This window comes from Ciconia boyciana, chromosome 27 (genome assembly GCF_034638445.1).
Source record: "Ciconia boyciana chromosome 27, ASM3463844v1, whole genome shotgun sequence".
Taxonomy (NCBI): Eukaryota; Metazoa; Chordata; class Aves; order Ciconiiformes; family Ciconiidae; genus Ciconia; species Ciconia boyciana.
Window position 1 is genome coordinate 65999 of NC_132960.1, and position 13628 is coordinate 79626.

The 13628-nt window shown below is 58.2% G+C and overlaps 1 protein-coding gene across 1 annotated transcript; it reads right to left on the bottom strand.

The window, feature by feature from the left end:
* Positions 1-5059: 5059 nt before the first annotated feature.
* GLI1 (GLI family zinc finger 1) lies at positions 5060-13176 on the bottom strand. The gene is made up of 11 exons (XM_072847242.1): positions 13066-13176; positions 12791-12886; positions 11305-11500; positions 10917-11067; positions 10712-10813; positions 10445-10585; positions 9659-9808; positions 9011-9175; positions 8295-8543; positions 7837-8116; positions 5060-7491 (listed from the first exon to the last, which is right to left on the bottom strand). Exons 1-11 carry the CDS (start codon positions 13160-13162, stop codon positions 5219-5221), a joined length of 3900 nt encoding a protein of 1299 aa, XP_072703343.1. The 5' UTR covers positions 13163-13176; the 3' UTR covers positions 5060-5218.
* Between the last annotated feature and the right edge of the window lie 452 nt (positions 13177-13628).

A 13628-nucleotide genomic window follows, 5' to 3' on the forward strand; every position in this document is an offset into this window, starting at 1 on the left:
CGTGGATGGAGACCGAGCTAGGCCAGGCATAGGACACCTGGCGGGGGAGGGAGGGCAGTCAGCCCCAGGGACCCAGGCACTAGAACCACCTCCCACCCATGGGCCCCCCTTCAGGGACCCAGGCATCTGCAACCCCCCCTCCCCTGCAAGGGACCTCCTGGTGTGTCCCCCCCCCAAAGGACCCCAGCATCCACCCACCCCACACCCGCCCCCCGAGGATTCCCTGGCATCCATCCCCTGAGAGACCCTGTATCTCCCCCCCAGGGGAGCCCCTGGTGTCTGGCACCTTGATGATCTTGGTCTGCAGCTGAGGCATTTCAGGGTGCTGATGGCCTTGTTGCCATCGCTCATCTCAACACAGCTGACAAAGCCGTAGCCCAGGCTCTGGACCTGTAAGTCTGCTTACACCTGCCTCCCTGCAGCTGCAGCATGGCTGCATCTGCAACAGGCAGCCAAACACTTTGGGGAGAAACCTCAGACCAGAAGGTGAGAAGAAAAGCCAGGGAAGATCAAATAGGTCCTCCAGGCAGACCCTGCCCTGTCTGGTACCATTGCTGTGTGGTTCCATCTCCCCTTTCCCTGGTACCTTGGGGTGGCATCATTATCAGCAGGCATGAGAATTGCAGGTGCCCCAGGCAACTCAGAGGAGCTCTCTTGCCCTGGCACTGGTCCACCACCAGCCAGAAGAAACTCACCCCGGGCTGCGAGCCAAACCACTGTGCCACCATCAGTCAGTTGCAGCACCTGTGAGGAAAGGGCCAGGCATTTACCTCCTTATTGGCCATTAACCAAACAGCCCACCAGTACCACGCAACACACACTCTCTGAACCCAAATCGACATGTTGATGACTTCCCTGACAGCCACCCTATCCTGCAACTTCTTCTGCCTCTACCCTGGCTCCTTGCCTCCGCTCTGTGCCTTCCAGTTATTTCCTCCTTCCTCCACGCATTATTCACGAGCATTATTTGCTTCCACAGCTGGAACCCTACAGGCAAGACAACCCCAGACCAGGCATAAAACAAAACAACAACAAAAATCACAAAGCAGCATAAGAACATCCCTGAACTGTCTGTGCTAGATTCAGGAATAGGCCATCAAAAGAACACAATAAGCACAGAAGAGAATGCCAGCCAGAAAAACCATACAACACACAACAGTGTAGCACAGGTATTCTGCTGGAAAAGAAGGGCCAGAGAATGCTGCTCATTAGAAAATCATTAGCAGTACTGGCACAGCAAGATGGCTAACCCAAAAGACCTAGGCCGTGAAGATCACGATGCAGATGGCACAACACGAGGAGAGACAACTAGGCAAGATGGATCAGCAAGTACTTCCCACTGGAGAAAGGCCAGCGGAGCTGAGAGGGCAGTCATCAAGATGGCCAGACTGAAAGAATTCGGCCAAGACGACCACAGTAGAGACATCAGTACAGGCAGGTGGGAAAGGACCAGAGAGTGCTGCCTTAGAGAACAGAGCCAGCAAAACAAAGATGACCAGTGGTAAGAAAGATGGACAGAAGGGCCTACAAACCTGGAATGCCACGATGCAGCACTTTACACAACAGAAGACGCACCTAATCTGTGCAAGGTCTGGGTTGCTCTGAAAGGCGCGCCGAGGGCTCTGGGGCACATGGAAAGGCACACCGAAGGCCACAGAAAGCATGGACCCCATGCAAAGAAGAGCTAGCAAAATCTGAGACAACCAGAGCTAAGCCAGCTGGCAAGAAAAACTATGACACAAGAACACCACTCACTGCTTCAGCATGGAGAGCAAGACAAGACATCTGATCCATGCAGAAGGGATTGGTGATTTCAGCTGGTGCTCACGAGGTGACCGTTGCAGTGGCACAGTGATGCACATATCACGCATTTCAAGCAGCAGGAATAATGCAAATAAGAGCTTGGAAGTCAGAACCCCCATAGGCAAGACAGATGAAGCCTGATGGGTGCCACAGATGGCAAAAAGGAGCAAAAAAAAGGCCAGAGCCATCCTGTCAGGCATACCCTCCCCACCTACTCCAAAGCCCTCTCTCCTGTAAGGCTCTCACCTTACTTATCTTCAGTATAGCTCTACACGGACTCTGTCCCCAGAAGGTGCTCCCAACAGCTGTCTCCTTTCACCTACCCACCCTCAGCTCTGCCTCCATGGCAGCTTCTCCAAAGCCTCCCCGTTGACCACAGCCCTCCTGTCTGCAACCCATCAGTGTTCCCTCACCACACATCCACAACCCTGCTGCCCATGTCACCAAGCGTTACACTTGTTTAGCCCCACAGAGCCTTGCTGACAGCACTCGCTCTTCCCTGCTGAGCCTCACTCAGTCCTCAGCACAAGACATGTGCTTCGTTACTGGGGAGAGACCCAGTGACAAGGCTGCATCAGGTCTACCATAAGCACTGTAATAGCAGCAAGGAAAAAACAGCGCACCACTAGGAAGGGATCTCGCCGGGAACGCAACACACTCCCCCCACTCCCTCCATCCATCCCACATGCCTCTTCCTGTGTGCCTGGACACCTCCATCAACACACGTCAGACCACGGTCACAAACTCAGCTTTTTTTATGAACTTTGCCTCTCTTTTGTTATCTTCTTTTTACGATTACAGTTCTACCTCAGAGAATCCTGTATTTCGTCCCTTCCCAAGAACAATAAGCCTAGAGCAACCAGTGAAAATTCTCTTACTCCTTTCTCAAGAAGGAAAGGAAGAGGGTCGCTTACTGCTGCATATAAACGCAACCTGCCTCCCACCTCCCTTTTCAGGGTTACAGACTTCTGCTTGCCCCCAGAAGACCCCCAAGCCCAGGCACAACAGCACGTCCCTTCCCTTGGGCTGCGGTCCCCCGCGGCACAGCTCAGCCACATCGCCCCTCCCACCACGGACACCCAGCACCGCTACAGTACATTACACCCCGAACCGCTCCGCCCGCTGGGACCAGCTCTGCCCCGGGTGTTGGTGTCTGCTTCTTCGGGGCTTTACCCCCACCCCCATCAACGCCCCCACGGCGCTGCCCAGCCCCGGAGAGGGGCGCCCAACGGCGGCGGCGCAGCCCCCAGCCCTTTTCCAACCGGCCGACCCCCGGGACGCCGCGCCGGCAGGGGGCGCTGCGGAGAACGCGGCGGAGCTCCGCGGCGCAGCAGCCCCGCGCCGGGTGGAGCCGCCCGCGCGCCTGCGGCCGCCCAGCGGAGAGGGGCGGGGCGCGGGCGCGGCGCCCAGCATGCCGCGCGGAGGGGCGGGGCCTCCCCCGCCCGCTTGCGATCGCGGGCGGCCGCTGCGCGGGCGGCGCCACCGGCTTGTTCGGGGCTGACGCTGAGCCGTCGCCGTGGAAACGCCGGGTTCGTAACCCCCCGGAAAACAGACCCGCAGGCCACGGAGGAGGAGCGGGAGCAGGCCCTGCAGAGCCTGAAGGCTCCCCGCGGGTCTGAGGTGCAGCCCCGCAGGGCAGGATAGGCCTCAGGGCCCTGAGGAAGCCCCCGCGGTCGGGAAAGGCCCAGAGCCCACAACCCCCGAGGACCCACCCCGGCCATAGAAACCCCACAGCACCTGGAAAGTCCTGGAAAGCCCCCAAGACTCTGGCAGGACACCTTCGGACCCTGAGAGAACCCCAGTCGGTCTGAGAACAGGCACAGAAAAGATGCTCTTGAGCATGACTTGGAGGTTCTGGAGAACCTGCAGGAGCCTTGGAATAACTGGGAAAGCCTCAGCACACCTGGAACAGCTCAAGCAGCACAAAGACATCCACACAAGAGACCTGGAGAACAGCCCCAGCAATGTAGTAACAGCCTGGAAAGAGCACTGGAGCATCCCCAGAGACACCAGGATGGCCTAAACCACCCAATTCATAGGTTTGAAATGCCCAGCACTGCCCTGAAGACACTGAGTGTGCCCTTAGGGGCCTTGGGAAGCCCAGCCAGCTTGCAGAAGCAGCAAAGCAGCCCTCAGAAATAACACTGGAGAACACGTAGCAGCTCAGAGCCATCAAAAGGCCACCCAGAGACCCCAGAAAAGCCCCAGAGCAGCCCCAAACACACCTAGAACAGTCCCGGAGACCCTACAAAGGGTCCCCAGCACTCAGAACAGCCACAGAGGTGCCAAGATGGCACCCCAATGCCTAAGGAAGAGCCCAGAGTAGCTCCCAGAGATGCCAAGATGGTCTGAAGGAAAAGCCTCAGATCCAGGCATAGCTCCAGAGGCACTGAGCTGTACCTTGAGACTATGCCTCCAGGCGTGTGTGGGTCTCGCCATGCTTCTGCCGGTGATGTGTTCAATGCTGCCAGGTCTCCAACACAGGGGCAGCACTGCCCTTTCCTCCCCGCACCCCTGCAGCGGGCATCAGTGTGTGGTTGGCCTGTGCAGCATGTGCTATGGCTAGATCCCCAGCCCAGGGCAGGGGGGGTGCTTCTGCAGGGCCGGGCACAAGTGGGTCTTGGTCCCAGATGAGGGAAAGGAGGGGGGAGGAGGGGGGGGGGGCCTGTACAGCACCTGGCACAGGGGTCCAGCTTGGAGCCCATCTGCAGGGATAAAAAGGCACACAGCTCACACTACCCTGAGAAAGGGTTTAATGGGGAGGGGAAGCACTGCTGTTTCTTTCCAACAAAAGAAAGGCTGGGGTAATACCCACAGGAGAGATATACACATATGGACACTATGTACAGAGCGACACAGGCAGTGCCAGGCACCCCAAGCCCCCCACGACCATCCCTGTGGTGGAGAGTTGCCTCCCCCTTCTCCGTCCTTGAGCAGGATGGAAGGGGGGGGGGAGGCTTGCCAAGCAAGGGGTGATTGCCGTCCTGACAAAGACTGGGAATCAAGGGGGGGGGGGGGGGGGGCAGTGGGAACATAGGCATGGGGCCTGCCCACAGGGTTGGGGAGGGTGGAACTCTTTGGTTTCGACATTAAGAGTGCACAGGGCCACCTTGTCCAGAGGGTCAGGTTGTCCAGAGGGTCAGGGGAGGCAGGGAAAGGTTCCGGGCACTGGAATGGAAGGGCTCGGTTCCCCCCACAAGAGGTGACCTGAAGCAGCTGTGTCTGGGACCTAGCAACGTCCCTCCCCTGACAGAGCCTGACACTCTCAAACTGGAAAAGGGGAGACTCCAGGGTGTTTCTCCCCCCCACCCCCCACCCCCCCAGGCATAAATCTGCATGTGAGAAGCCTCTACCCAAATGTGGTTTGGCCCTCCCTCGTTGCAGACATGCCCACCTGATGGCTAGTACCTCCTAGTTAGGACAGGGAGTTGAGGAAATGGCTCTCCCCTGCCAGAGTGCTCAACATGGAACTCATGTCACCCACAGCCATGTTGGCACCACCAGATGCAGGAAGCAGGAGGCCACCAGCAGGGCTTGGGGGCCCAGGCAGCAGCACAGGTGTCTCTGGATCTTCCACAATGGCAGCAAAGTCAAGGTGCGTATTCTCCAGGTCCAGGGAGTCCAGGCTGTTGGCCACCTGCTCCCCCGAATCCAGGTAGTAATATGAGCTGCCTTTCAGTCCTTCCAAGCTGCCACCATAATGCCCGGGACCCCCACAGCTTGCTGCCATTTGGCCCAGCAGCTTATGCCCTCCTTTGCCCACCTGCACATGTGTGCCCTGGCCTGGGTAATACAGCAGGGCATTACTGGGCCCCTCAGGTGTGAGGCGGGCAGGGGGCAAGCGAAGTACATGCCGGGAGCTGGCTTCCACTCCCTCATAGGAATGACTTGGCTGAGCCAGGTTGCCTGCATAGTTCAGATTGTTTTGGTGACCAGGTGGTTTAGGGCCACCAGGTGGGTGTGGCACCATCTCTGGGTTGAAGCATGGGGCATTTAGGAGGTGTTGGGTTTCTGCCAGACCCTGTAGGTGATCTGGTTTGGCTTGGTAACCAGAGTACTTGGGGCTGAGGTACAGTGGTGCTTGCATGGCTTGGCACTGCCCAGGTTCACTGCCCAGCCCCATGCCAGCCTCCCCTCCCTTGAAGGCTAGTTGGTCTCCCCACATCAGAGCCTGCTGGGCCTGCACATAGCTACGGACCATCACTTCTTTGGTCTGCATGGTGGGGGTCTGGGATCTTCTGGCACCCAGGCTCAACATGCCCATGTAACTGGCAGGTGCTTGTTCCTCGGACTGGTAACCACCAGGCCCTACATTCATGGCTTGGCCAAATGATGCAGGAGGCTGCATGGGCCCAGCAAGCTTGGCATTCTGGCAGGGAGCAAGTGCTGGGGCAGGTGTTGGGTGACGCTGCTCAGATTTGATCTGTAGTCGGTTAAGCCGGTGCCCCCCAGAAAATCCACTGTCCTGGCATGAGCTCGCAAGTTTGGGTTGCTGCCTGCAAGAACTGGGTAGTGGGTACTCAGTACTTTGATGGTGACAGTGTGGCCCAGACATGGCAGCAGCAGAGGCAGTGACACTTGACTGCCCAGAACTCATCTCCAAATTGCCTTGGGGAGGTTCATCCCAAGGAGCTGGCATGGTCCCGGTGCTAGCATGCATACTCATGAAGTGCTGGTTCATCTGGCACTGAGGGAGGGAGAATTCGGACTGAAGCAACCCCTCCTCCATGTCCCCATGCCCTCCTGGGTTCAGCTGCATACCCGCTGCGGTCCGGTGAGCACTGCCATAGAGGCCTTCACACTGGAGCTCCACACCCGTCCCCTGGCATGGGAAGGTTTCCTCAGGGTAGTTCAAGTACTGTTCCATCTCTAGCAAGCCAGACTCTGTGCCTGGGCCAGGGCCCTCTATGCTCACGCTCTCCAGGAAGACATTTTCACTGATGCTGGGTGGGCGTGGGGAGAAGACATGGCGCTGAAGGTTGGCATCAGAACCACCCAAGGGCTGCAGAGCAGTTCTGCCCACTCCTGGCACATTCACATTACCCATGCTCTTAAAACGATGCACCTTGGGCACAGCATGAGGGTTGGCCATGGTCCGGGCAGGGTCACTGGCCCGCCGCACACCATTTCGAGGCACCACGTGAGCGGGAACACTGCCTGCGTAGCTAGGGTAGTCATTGGAACTGTGCCTTCGCAGCAAACCATTCGCAAGGAAGCGAGGTTCGGCTGGCCCGAGGTAGTCCCCAGGTAAGCTGCTGTGGCCACCCATGCCCACCCGCTCCATGTTGGGCAGTGGGGTTGGGGGTGGGCCACCTGTGGCTGCAGCATATTTGGCCTTGAGACGGTAGCGCTGGGCCGGGGTAAGGCTGCCCACACCTGGCAGCCCTCCACAGTGGTTGGCATCACTGGAGCGTTGCGACTCGTCCGGAGAGATGGGGTCATAGCTGTCTGCCAGGCCTCCCCTGCTGGGCATTGCCCCTGCCTCACCACCCAGACATGGCGCAGCCAGGTACGGGGACACCAGGGATGAGCGCCGGCTCACAGTGTAGGCTGAGCTTACAGTACTGGTGGCGCTGCTCCGGCGCTCGTTCAGTGGCATGCCCATCTCTGCTGCTGACAGCTCCACAACACGACGGTGTGAGGCAGCTGGCGGCAGCACGGAGATCCCAGGCAGCTCCCCAGGCAGGCCTGAGGAAAGAAAAGGAGGAGTTACACCAGGGCACTCAGGACACAGCATGGCACCAGTGGTCAGAGGAGGAACAGGCAGCCACCTCCGGTACCAGGATGTGGCCTCTTCCGTGATTAGTGCCTGCTAGGACAGGAAGCAGATTCAAGTGGTGGCAACAAAGAGGGGGCAGAAGATCGTTTAGAATCATTTAGGTTGGAAAAGACCTTTAAGATCATCGAGTCCAAAGATGGGACACCACTAGCGAAAGGAAGGTGTGGAAACCTCTCTGGCTGCAAGCCAGACCTCCCTTGACAGTGCCCATGGGACCAGCCCTGCATCCGTGTGGGAGGGAACCACAGTCTCACCGGCTCCAGGGATGGCTGGCAGATTCAGGCCCTTGGTAGCTGACGGCTTCCTCATCTGCTTCAGTTTGTCAATGCGAAGATTTTCTAGCTTGTGGAGGGCCATCAGCCCTGACGTGCCCATGGGCTCACCGGGCACCACATCCTCCAGTGTGGACAGATCCTCGTAGCTCCCACCTGCGTTGCCCGCCATCTCCACCCCACTGTCATTGTTGGTGGTGCTGCCGAGCGGGGAGTGGTCACTGCTGCATGACGACTGCCCACCTGGGCTGGGCTGCGGCTTCTAGGGGGTACCCAAAACATTAACCAAGGAAAAGGGGGTGAGATATCCACTACACACTTAATGCAACCTGCGAGCCGGCACCCTGCCAGATGTGGAGATGACTCCCCTACCATGCAAACTGACTCCTCCGACAGGCCTGGCCGGGCCTCCCTCTGTCATCACATCCCCAGCTCCTTACCAAGGCCAAGTCAGGCACCAAGAGTTTGCTGTCATCCTTCTGGGTCTCAGTGGGGACATTTGTGTCTTTCTCCTGCTTCATGTCTGAGGGGCCGCTGGGGGTGGGCAGTGCACGGCCTGGCACCACATCCCCTCGGTGCTTCTTGGTGACATGGGCATCAGGGCCGTGCACCGTCTTCACGTGTTTGCGCAGGGAACTGGGGTCTGTGTAGCGCTTGGTGCAGCCTGGAATCTTGCACACATAGGGCTTCTGTCAGGGAAAAAAGGTAGGCACGGTGGAGGGAGGGTGTTAGCTCCAACTAGAGACCCCTCCCAACAAAGTACCAGCTGGGCATGAAATAAATCCCCCTCCCCTCCCTCTTGAGCAGGCCCAAGAACTGAGGGAACTGAGGGTGGGAAGGGATCAAAGAGGCTGAGTCCCCTTGGAGGCGGCATGTTAGGTGCCACAGCAGGGCCTTGGAGGAGGTCATAGGGAGCTGGAGGAAGAATGCAAAGATGGTGCTCCACAGGAGTGGGGCTGAGGGTAAAGGGACCCTGGTGGGAATGCAGGTGACCGAGGAAGGGAGCAGGGGGCCATACTTTATTAGAGCAGGCAAGGAGGGAGTTGGGGCACACAGGAAAAAAAACAGGGATGCAGGGAGTTTTCAGAGTACAGGACTAACCAGGAGGCATACGGGGAGCCCAAAGGGGTGCAAAGAGCCCCTGATGGGTCTGTACCTCATTGGAGTGAGTGCGGTTTTGATGCTTGGCCCGGTCAGAAGCATTGGAGAAGGCCTTGTTGCAACCCTCGTGTTCACACACGTAGGGTTTTTCACCCGTGTGTGAGCGCAGATGCGTCTTGAGGTTCTCCAGACGTGAGTAGGCTTTGTTACAGCCCTCGAACTGTGCAGGCAAGCAGGGTGAGACATGCCACACACCTTCAACAGACCCTGTACCACATCACCCCCACACTTGCCATGGCACACGCATCACACCTCCCAACCAACGCACAACACAGCTGCCCTCCTTCAGGTGCATGTCCTCACACCACTGCACAGCCCTTTACCCTTTCAGCCTATGTCATGCCACCTGACTATGCACTGGCCACATGGCCGTGCTGTAGCCAGCCTGCTACATACCTCTTTACCTCATGTGCATCTCTGCCATGCCATTGGTCACACAGGCTCTGGTCTGCCACACATGAACCCCACTCTATCATGCACTACCATGCTCCTGACCACCTTGTCTGTCCCACTTCATTTTCCCCACCACACGTCCCCCTCACTGCCATATACCCGACGGGCCAGCTTGCACCCTGCCCTGAGCTCTGCCTGGTGCAAGGCACCACACTTAGCCAAGGCTTTGCAAAGGCTCATGCCAGCTCACCGTGCATTTGTGAGGTTTCTCGCCTGTGTGACGTCGCATGTGCACCACCAACATGTACTGAGCCTTGAAGGGCCTCTGCTCCCTGGAACATGCTGTCCAGTGGCACACAAACTCCTTCTTCTCCCCATGGATATGCTCATTGTTGATGTGCTGAGGAGAGAGGGGCATCACTGGTGGCATTGGGGAGGGTGCCAAGGGTCAGGCAGATACAGGTGTGTGAAGAGAGTATCATGGGACAAATGGGCACAGAGGGACTGGGATGATGGGTGGAGACACCAGAAGTTAGGGGAAAGATGGTGTCTTTGGTGCTCAGATGGTGTCAGGGGGAGGCAGGGGATACAGGAGATGGCTGGGGGCTATTTTGGGAGAACCAAGAGAAGACATAAGGGTCAAGGTGGTCTGAGGGGTGGTCCAGGGGATATATGAGAGTTGGAGTGTCTGGAGGGAGACAAAGAGCAAAGGAGGAAGTCTGGATGTACCAGTGGTTCAGGAGAGCTGCCCCAGGGGTGAGGAAGGCCAGACTGGGTGAACCCCTAGGGACATGGTATTGGGAGGGTCATGAAGAACTTGCCCACAAGAAGTGGAGAATGCATGTCCCTCCCTTCCTAGGAGCAACTTCCAACATGGTGGACCTGTGTGGTGAGTTCTCAGGGCGGGGGGGGAGGAGAGCAGCCCAGTATAGGACAGTCTTAAGAGTAGGAGTCATGGGTTGACACAGGCGGATGTCAGTCAGCAGCCTGAGGGCAGGTTCTGGGACTGGGTGTACCCAGGCAGGACCTAACTCACATGCACCAGCTGCTCCTGCGTATCGAACTCCTTGGCACAGCCGTCCCAGTAGCAATTGGTTTCATACACAGTCTCAGCCTCAGGTTTCCCATCCTCCTTCTCCAGATCTTCCCGAACATCGAGCATCCCCAGCAAGGGGTCCTGGGGGAGCACAGCCAGATGAGCACTCCCAGGTATGACCCTTCGTACTCCCAGTTACTGGCAGTAGTGCCAGGGACGAGTGTAGAGCCCTGGGGAAGTGGGGGGCTCTCAAGGCCTGGGGAGTACCTGGGTGCCTGTGGAAGCTGGACTGGAGATGTCGCCCTCGGATCTCTCCTCTGGGTATTTTACAGTCAGAGGGCTGCTCAGGCTCCACTCCACCTTTAGCTGCTACCGGGGCAGGGGGAACACGGAAAGCAGTCAGCACCGAGATGCCCATTGGACCATCGCTTATATGGCATGCACCGTTTATATGGATGCAAGGCCCCCTTACCTGACAGTGTTTGAGGGTCCCACGAGCTGGAGTATGGTGCAGGAGCCCTGGGCGGGTGGACAGGTGTTCGTGGGAGCTACATGGGGGGTGGCTGTACAGGTGGCCTTGGCCCTTCTGCTGACCCGGTGGACTCTGGTACCCCAGTGATGGACTGCAAAGAGCAAGAGGGATGAGCAGATGACACTATCAGAGGACATAAATTTAGCTCTTCTGAGCCAGGGATCCCAGATGTCTGAACACCCAGACACTCCTTCCCTAATCCACCATCCCACTCTGCTCCCACCTTCCCTAGCCCTCACTCAGGCACTCCCCAAGTTGGGAATCGGCATTCAGGCTCCCAGACTGACATGCTGCATGCATGCCAGCAGGGCTGAAATCTGGTGCCCACCTGATGGTGCTGATGGAGAGGTGGCCATAGGAGCCACTGGCAGAGGCGCAGCGGGAGTTGATGAACGCAACGAGGGAGTTGGGTGAGGTGCGGATTACCGTCTGCAGGTCAATGCTAGAGTCTGACAGGGGTGAGATGGACAGTGCCCGCTTCTTGCCCAGTTTGCCTGCACCACGGGGCGTTGAGAACCGTGAGCCTGGGATGGCAGCAGAGAGTGGGGGGCACTCCTCTCAGCATGGGTCCTAGGAGGCTGAAGAAACCCCCAAGGACACAAGCCTGATGCTTTGGAGCCTGGAGGAGTACCCCGAGTGTGCCGGTTAGCTTCTGATTTAGAATAGAATAGAATAGAATAGAATAGAATAGAATAGAATAGAATAGAATCGAATCGAATCGAATCGAATCGAATCATTTCAGTTGGAAGGGACCTACAATGAACATCTAGTCCAAGTGCCTGACCAATTTGGGGCTGACCAAAAGTTAAAGCATGTTATTAAGGGCACTGTCCAAATGTCTCTTAAACACTGACAGGCTTGGGGCATCGACCACCTCTCGAGGAAGCCCGTTCCAGTGTTTGACCACCCTCTCAGTAAAGAAATACTTCCTAATGTCCAGTCTAAACCTCCCCTGGCACAGCTTTGAGCCATTCTCATGCATCCTATCACTGGATCCCAGGGAGAAGAGCTCAGCACCTCCCTCTCCACTTCCCCTCCTCAGGAAGCTGCAGAGAGCCATGAGGTCACCCCTCAGCCTCCTTTTCTCCAAACTAGACATACCCAAAGTCCTTAGCCACTCCTCGTAGGACATGCCTTCCAGCCCCTTCACCAGCTTTGTTGCCCTCCTCTGGACACATTCGAGTACCTTCACATCCTTCTTAAATGATGGAGCCCAGAACTGCACACAGTATTCAAGGTGAGGCCACACCAACGCTGAATACAGCGGGATAATCACCTCTCTTGACTGGCTGGCTATACTGTGTTTGATGCAGTCTGCCCTCTTGGATGCCAGGGCACACTGCTGGCTCCTATCGAGCCTGCTGCTGACCAGCACCCACAGATCCCTTTCCGCAGGGCTGCTATCCAGCTACTCGTCTCCCAGTTTATACTTGTTGCTGGCTTTGGACTGTGGCAAGGCTCAAAAATGTCACCCCTCCCTACCACAGCCATGAATGTTCCTAGGGGGTACCTGAACCCCTTGACACACGCGTACTCCCTGCTACAGCTGATATCATCCCAGGAAAAGTGCCTGATCCCCTTGGCCACAGCCAACACAAGTCCTCCTGTTCACATAGGCATCACTGTTCCAGGAAAGATACCTGAAGCCCCAGCAGTCTCCTCCCTCATCACAGGCATCACTGTCCCCAGCACTGCCCAACCCCCTCAGCACACACACCTACACTCCTGACACAGTCAACACAATCCCCAGGAGATGCCTAAACCCCTTGTAGAGCCCCTACCTGCCCCATGCCCTCCCAAGACTGGAGACTTACCATCACCACTGCCTAGGTGATCGGTTCCTGGCACCAACCCATAACCACGGTGACTGCTCATGAGGTTTGACTGATGGCATAAGGGGAAATCAAGTCCTGGCAGAGGGGAGGAGAAAGATAGGAAGACATATTAGGGTGGGTGGCACAAGGGGGAGAGGAAATCCCCAGAGCATCCCTGAACCCAAGGACTGAATCTGAAGTCGGGTGCCCCTCGCGCCCATGCCAGGCACTGCTCAGGCCCAGGTACTGGCCAGGACGAGGGGACTACGACCGACCTGGTGGCCCCGGGGCACCCGGGGCTGGTCCGTGGGGCGGGCGCAGGCAGCAGTGCTCAGCATAGCCGGTGGCCGGGGGACTGACGGGGTTGAACATGTCGTGGCAGGGCCTGGCCAGGCTCAGGAGCACATCTGATCCTCGCCGAGGGGCTGGAGCCGGTCGGGGCCTGAGGAACACAAGGGTGGGCTGGCGTCCCCGCCCGCGAGCCCCGTGCCCTCCGGGCCCCCGCGCGCGGCGGCGGCCGGCGCTGTCCCGTGACCGCCAGGGGGCGCCGCAGCACAGCGCAGCCGCGGGCCCCGGGACCGCCCGGGCCGTCCCCCGCCGCGGCCGGAGCCCCCCCGGGGACGGAGGTTCTCCCAGGGACCCCGCCCTGCGCCTCCCCACATCCCCCGTCCACCCCCGCCCTGCCCACGGCCCGAAACCCCCGCCGTGGCCCCGCACCACAACCCTCTGTCCTGGCCACCTCTGAGCTGCCACTTCACGGCAGCCCCCCCCAGAGGCCTCTGCCCCGAGCCCACGGCAAAGGAAAGTCCCGGGGCACTGCCAAGGCGGGAAGGGCAGG

Bases quoted from the DNA above. Each gene is read 5' to 3' on its own strand.
- GLI1 (XM_072847242.1), bottom strand. From the start codon at position 13,162: ATGTTCAACCCCGTCAGTCCCCCGGCCACCGGCTATGCTGAGCACTGC. The intron at 11,501-12,790 runs GTAAGTCTCCAG...CTGCCATCCCAG, and splicing joins TCACCTAGGCAGTGGTGATG to GCTCACGGTTCTCAACGCCC. The intron at 11,068-11,304 runs GTGGGCACCAGA...TGCTCTTTGCAG, and splicing joins CTCTCCATCAGCACCATCAG to TCCATCACTGGGGTACCAGA.